The sequence below is a fragment of the Capsicum annuum genome, chromosome 4, assembly GCF_002878395.1.
Source record: "Capsicum annuum cultivar UCD-10X-F1 chromosome 4, UCD10Xv1.1, whole genome shotgun sequence".
Lineage (NCBI taxonomy): Eukaryota > Viridiplantae > Streptophyta > Magnoliopsida > Solanales > Solanaceae > Capsicum > Capsicum annuum.
This window is the reverse complement of record NC_061114.1, coordinates 132,307,904-132,313,468: the sequence shown is the minus strand read 5'-3', so window position 1 is coordinate 132,313,468 and position 5,565 is coordinate 132,307,904. Positions and strand designations below refer to the sequence as shown.

The 5,565-nt window shown below is 38.9% G+C and overlaps 1 protein-coding gene across 1 annotated transcript; it reads left to right on the top strand.

The window, feature by feature from the left end:
• Positions 1–1,866: 1,866 nt before the first annotated feature.
• On the top strand, positions 1,867–2,803 carry LOC124897986. Its single transcript, XM_047411604.1, has 4 exons — positions 1,867–2,083; positions 2,140–2,197; positions 2,243–2,375; positions 2,489–2,803. The coding sequence occupies exons 1-4, from the start codon at positions 1,867–1,869 to the stop codon at positions 2,801–2,803; spliced, it is 723 nt and encodes a 240-aa protein (XP_047267560.1).
• The last annotated feature ends 2,762 nt before the right edge of the window (positions 2,804–5,565 follow it).

Sequence of the window (5,565 nt, the reverse complement as noted above, 5' to 3'; positions counted from 1 at the left end):
GGGTACTTGGGAATCCCTTACTCTTATGTTATCTACAGTTCGTGTGGCTACACGCATCAGGGCTTGTTTAGGGGGTTAAACTGGATCCATATAGCATGTGGGTAGTTAAGGGCGGTTAAGCTGCACATACATAGGTTAATGGTTTCAAATGCATCCTAAGCCCGGTCCCCTTTCCCATCATGATTATATATGTATATGTATGGTTTGTATTCATATAGTCGGTTTACTTGGTTTTACTGGATGACATTATTTTATCCTTATCCTGAGTGCATGCTTGCATTCACTCGCTAACCCTTCTTCAGGCAGCTATTCCAAAAAGAGCTTGGGATGACCCTCTTGTTATACCTTCCCCCGCTCCAGGTGATCCAGAGAATATTACTAATAGAAAAAGAGAGTTATGTTAGCAGAGGCAACTAAACAGTAAAGAATAGCGGCTGAGGAGGACTGGTTAGATCAGTAGACAGAGCTAGCCAAGCCAAGACCAGTAGCTGGTCGTCTAGCAGCACTCAATGGTGATCATGATTGATCTATAGGTGTCAGAGCTCGAGTAATCCCAACCTATAAATATTTACCACTATATGATGAAGATAAGGACATAGGTTATGTTGTGCCTGCTGAGACAAGAGCCATTGTTCCTCTTACTCTTCCCCCCTAATGTGAAGTTCAATATTAGTAGTGCAATGATCCAGCTGCTGAATTTAAAAAGTGTATTTTGAGATTTTCAATAGATGATATGAACATACGTCTTGCCAATTTTACTGTGATCTGCACTTCGTACACCATTCTGGGATGGATCAGGAAATATTGAGATTGAGGTTGTTCCCATTCTCGTTGATAGGAGAAGCATCATTGTGGTTGGGGGAACTTTCTAGAGGCTCAATCACGACTTAGAATGAGCTACATAGATAGGTTTTGAATTAATTCTTCCCTCCTGCTAGGATGCTGCAGCTAAAAGATAAAATTTAAAATTTTCGACAATTGCCTGCAGAGTCCTTGTATGAGGCATGGTTTCAGTAGAAAAAAAATGGTACCTAATCATCGGATTTCAGGGTCAAATTTGCTAGAGATATTTTATAGATCCTCGAATATTAGCTCTAGGGCGATGGCAGAAAAAATATCTTGAGGCGCATTGATACGTCTGCGTTAGAATATACCGCAGGAAATACTAGATGAGATCTCTGTCACTAACCGAGGATGGAAAATACAGGAGGCTGATAGAGGTGCTGGTACTATAACATTGGTGTCACTAGTGAGTACAGAGCTGGTGATAATTTGGTAGCACAAGAAGTTGCACAGCTCAGAACAAATATCAGGCTGCTTATAAAATAATTTACAGTAATGACTACTGAAAAGGTGAATGCAGTAGGGGGCACAGGGAACTACTTCCATTGCTTATGAGTTTGATGAAAATAAGGAAGCAAAGAATCTGGATTGAGATGTGGTGGGTTTTCAATCCAGAGAGAAAGAAAACCAAGGTCGAAACTACTATGATGACAGGTACTGAGATAGGGGCAAAGAATGAGATGGTGATTGGATGTGTAACGATGACTATAAAGAGAAGAGTGACAAATATGTTCCATCGGGTAGCCGATATACCGAGTTGAGAATGGAAACAATGTTGTCAAAGTTAGTAAAATGTTAAGAAAGTCAGGAAAGCTGCCTTAAGGAGATTAAGGCAAACATATCAAGGCTGCATTAGAAAGTTGAATCACACCCCATCCTCATCAAACAATTAGAGCAGCAGTTTGGCCAAACGTCGGCCACATTAAATCAAAGGCAGCCTATTATTGTTCCAATAATATAGTACAAGATTTGAAGAATGATACTTATTTTCATGCCTCTACCACTTGGAGTGGTAAGACCACCATGGATTCTCCCGTGCACACTGAAGTTGAGCCAATGAATGATGATGTTATTACTAATATTGAGAAAACACCTGAAGCTGAAGATAAAAAATCTTTAGATGTTGATAATAGTAATAAGAAGGATACATGTAAGGATAAGGTTGATGAGCCTAGTTTGAAGACTATTTTGAGACCTCCCGCTCCTTTTTCTCAGAGGCTGAAAAAGAAGCAAGGAAAAGGTAAATATTAGATGTTTTGATATTGAAGAAACTGTTTGTTAATATTCCATTTGTAGAGGCATTGGAGAAAATGCCTGTGTATGCAAAATTCATGAAAGATCTGGTCTCTAGAAAGTAGATTGTGAGCTATGATCCCTCTGACAATATGCATTATTGCAGTCCTATTGCTTCTACATCATTAGTGGAGAAGAAGGAGAAACCTGGAGCCTTCACCATTCCATGTACCACTAGGTCCTTCAAATTTTCTTGGGCTTTATGTGATCTAGGAGCCAATATAAATCTTATGCCGCTGGTTATGTTTAAGAAGTTAGGGTTGGGGCACCCAAACCAACATCGATGAGATTGTTGATGGCTGATCGGGCCATGAAAAAATCAGTCAGTATTCTTTGTGATGTGTTGGTAAAGGTTCCATCCTTCATATTTCTTGTTGATTTCATAATACTTGAATGTAAGGTGGACTTCCAAGTCCCTATCATCTTGGACAGACCCTTCCTAACTACGGGTGAGGAATTGGTTGATATGAAGTTGGAGAAGATGAGGTTTACACTCAAAAATGAACAGGTAATCTTTAATGTATGCCTGTGGATGCAACATCCTGATGATATAAGAATTGTGTCGGTAATAGACACCATTGATGGTGAGGTTGATGCAGTTATTATTCCAATTGAGGAGCGACTGCGCCTTGAAGCATTAGCAGCGATGATTGTGAATTTTGAGTGATGGAATTGAATAATATAATAAGATGGTATGTGCTCTATATGGGAGAGGTTCTTACACTTATGCTCCAAATAAGGTTGATCTATATTTGAAAAATAGAACCACTCCTCTCGCTCATCCATAAATTAAGGATCCATCGATGTTAGAGTTGAAGGCTCTCCCATCTCACTTGCCCTATACCTTTTTAGGGCCTGACTATACTTTTCCAGTGATTATTATAGCTGACTTCGTTGACACAGAGGTAAAAACATTGTTATCAGTGTTGCAGTGGTTCAATAGAGCTATAGGATGGACCATTGCAGATAATGTGGATTTTTACTAGGCATTTGTACTCACAAGATCTAGCTGGAATCAGACTGCATCCCTATTATTGAGCATCAACATTGACTAAATCCTTCTATGCAGGAGGTGGTAAATAAAGAAAGTATCAAATGGCTATATGCTGACGTAGTTTACCCCTTTGTTAATAACAAGTGGGTCAGTCCTATTCAGTGGTTCCAAAGAAAGGCAAAATTATTTTCATGCCAAATGAGAAGAATGAGCTCGTGCTAATGAGACTAATCATAGGTTGGAGAGTGTGAATAGACTACAGGAAGCTAAACACATGGACACAAAAAGACCACTTCCCAATGCCCTTTATGGATCAGGTGCTGAATAGACTTTTGGAAGGAGGCTGGTATTGCTTTCTTGATAGTTATTCAGGTTATAATCAGATCACTATTGCTCTAGAATATCAAGATAAGATGACTTTTACCTACCCTTATGGGACTTTTGCATTCAAGAGAATGCCAATCGGTTTGTGCAATGGTCCCGCCACCTTTCAGAGATGCATGATGTCAATATTCTCTAATATGGTGAAAGAAACCTTTAAGGTGTTTATGGATAATTTTTTTGTGGTTTGTGATTCCTTTGAGGACTATTTTGTCCATTTCGCTAATGATGTACGTTGATGTAAGGAATGCAATTTGGTGCTAAACCGAGAGAAATGCCATTTTATGGTGAAAGAAGAAATTGTGTTTGGACATAAGATCTCAAAATAGGGAATAGAGATGGACAAAGAAAAAATTAAAGTAATTGAGAAGCTATCACCACCAGTCTTGGTGAAGGGTATTTGAAGCTTTTAGGCCATGCTGGCTTTTACAGGAGATTCATCAAGGATTTCTCAAAGATTGCAAATTCTCTTTGCAATCTACTTGAGAAAGAGGTGAAGTTTTATTTTGATAAGGTATGTTTGAAGGATTTTATGTGCTTGAAGGAGCAATTGGTGCCAGCCCCTATTATAGTATCCCCGACTGGTTTCTGCCATTTGAGATCATGTATGATGCAAGTGGTGTGGCTCTAGGTTCTATCCTAGGCCAAAGATGAGAGAAGGTACTTCATCCTGTGTACTATGGTAAAAAGGCATTAAACTATGCTTAAAAGAATTACTATTACCAAACAAGAGTAACTAGGAGTGATTTTTGCCTTCAAAAAGTTTTGGTCCTATCTAATTAGGACTAAGGTTATTGTTCATACAGACCATGCAACATTGAGATACCTAATGGAAAAGAAAGATACAAAACCAAGATTGATTTGTTGGGTTCTCTTACTACAAGAGTTTGATTTTTGAAGTGAAGGATCGAAAAAACAATAAAAATCAAGTTGCATATAAGTTGTCCAGACTTGAGGAAAAAGCAAATGCAGAAAATAGGGATGGGCTTGAAATCTATGATACTTTTCTAGACGAGCAGATTTTGGCAGCACCGTAAGATCTAATCCCATGATTTGCTGATTTTGTGAATTACTTGGCAAGTGATCTTGTCCTTGAAAACTTGTCCTTTCAGCAGCGAAAAAGATTTATGCATGAGGTAAGAAAATTCTTCTGGGATAGACCATATCTATTCATAACTAATGCGGATGATATGATTCGTAGGTGCATTCTAGAGGTAAAAATGATGAGTATTCTTGAGTCTTATGATGCTTCACCTGTTGGTGGTCACCATGGAGGAACTCGCACAACCTATATGATCTTACAATGTGGGTACTACTGGCATACCATATACAAAGATGCTTGTGAATTTGTTGTAGCCTGTGACCAATTCCATCCTCAAGGCAATATTTTGAGGCGCCATGAACTCCCTATGACCCCTATTTTAAAGTTGGAGCTGTATCATGTGTGCGCTGTGGATTTTATAAGGCCGTTTATGAGCTTCTATGGCATGAGGTATATTTTTCTTGTGGTTGATTATGTGTCCAGATGGGTTGAAGCGGTAGCGCTCTCTAATAATGAAAGTAGAAGTGTCACTACGTTCGTAAAAAACATATATTTTCTCTATTTGGCACACTGCGTGTAATAATCAATAATAGTGGATCGCATTTCTATAATCGTCTGTTCAAGAGTTTGGTTGAGAAATATAGAGTAAAGCATAAGGTGGTAACACCTAATCACCCTCAGACAAGCAGACAAGTTGAGGTCTCCAATAGATAGATTAAGTCTATTTTGGCAAAGACTGTGAATGATAATAGGACTGATTGGTCGAAAAAGTTGGATGATGCTTTATGGGACTACCAGACAACTTATAAAACCCCTATAGGTGCTTCTCCATATCAGCTTGTGTTGGTCAAGGCATGCCACTTTCCTGTTGAGCTTGAGCATAAGGCACTATGGGTATTGAGAAAGATGAATTTTGAGTGGCATGATGCAGTAAAGATGAGGATGAGCAAAGTGAAAGAGTTGGATGAATTTTGACTCCGCGCTTATGGAAGTTTTGCACTATACAAGGAGA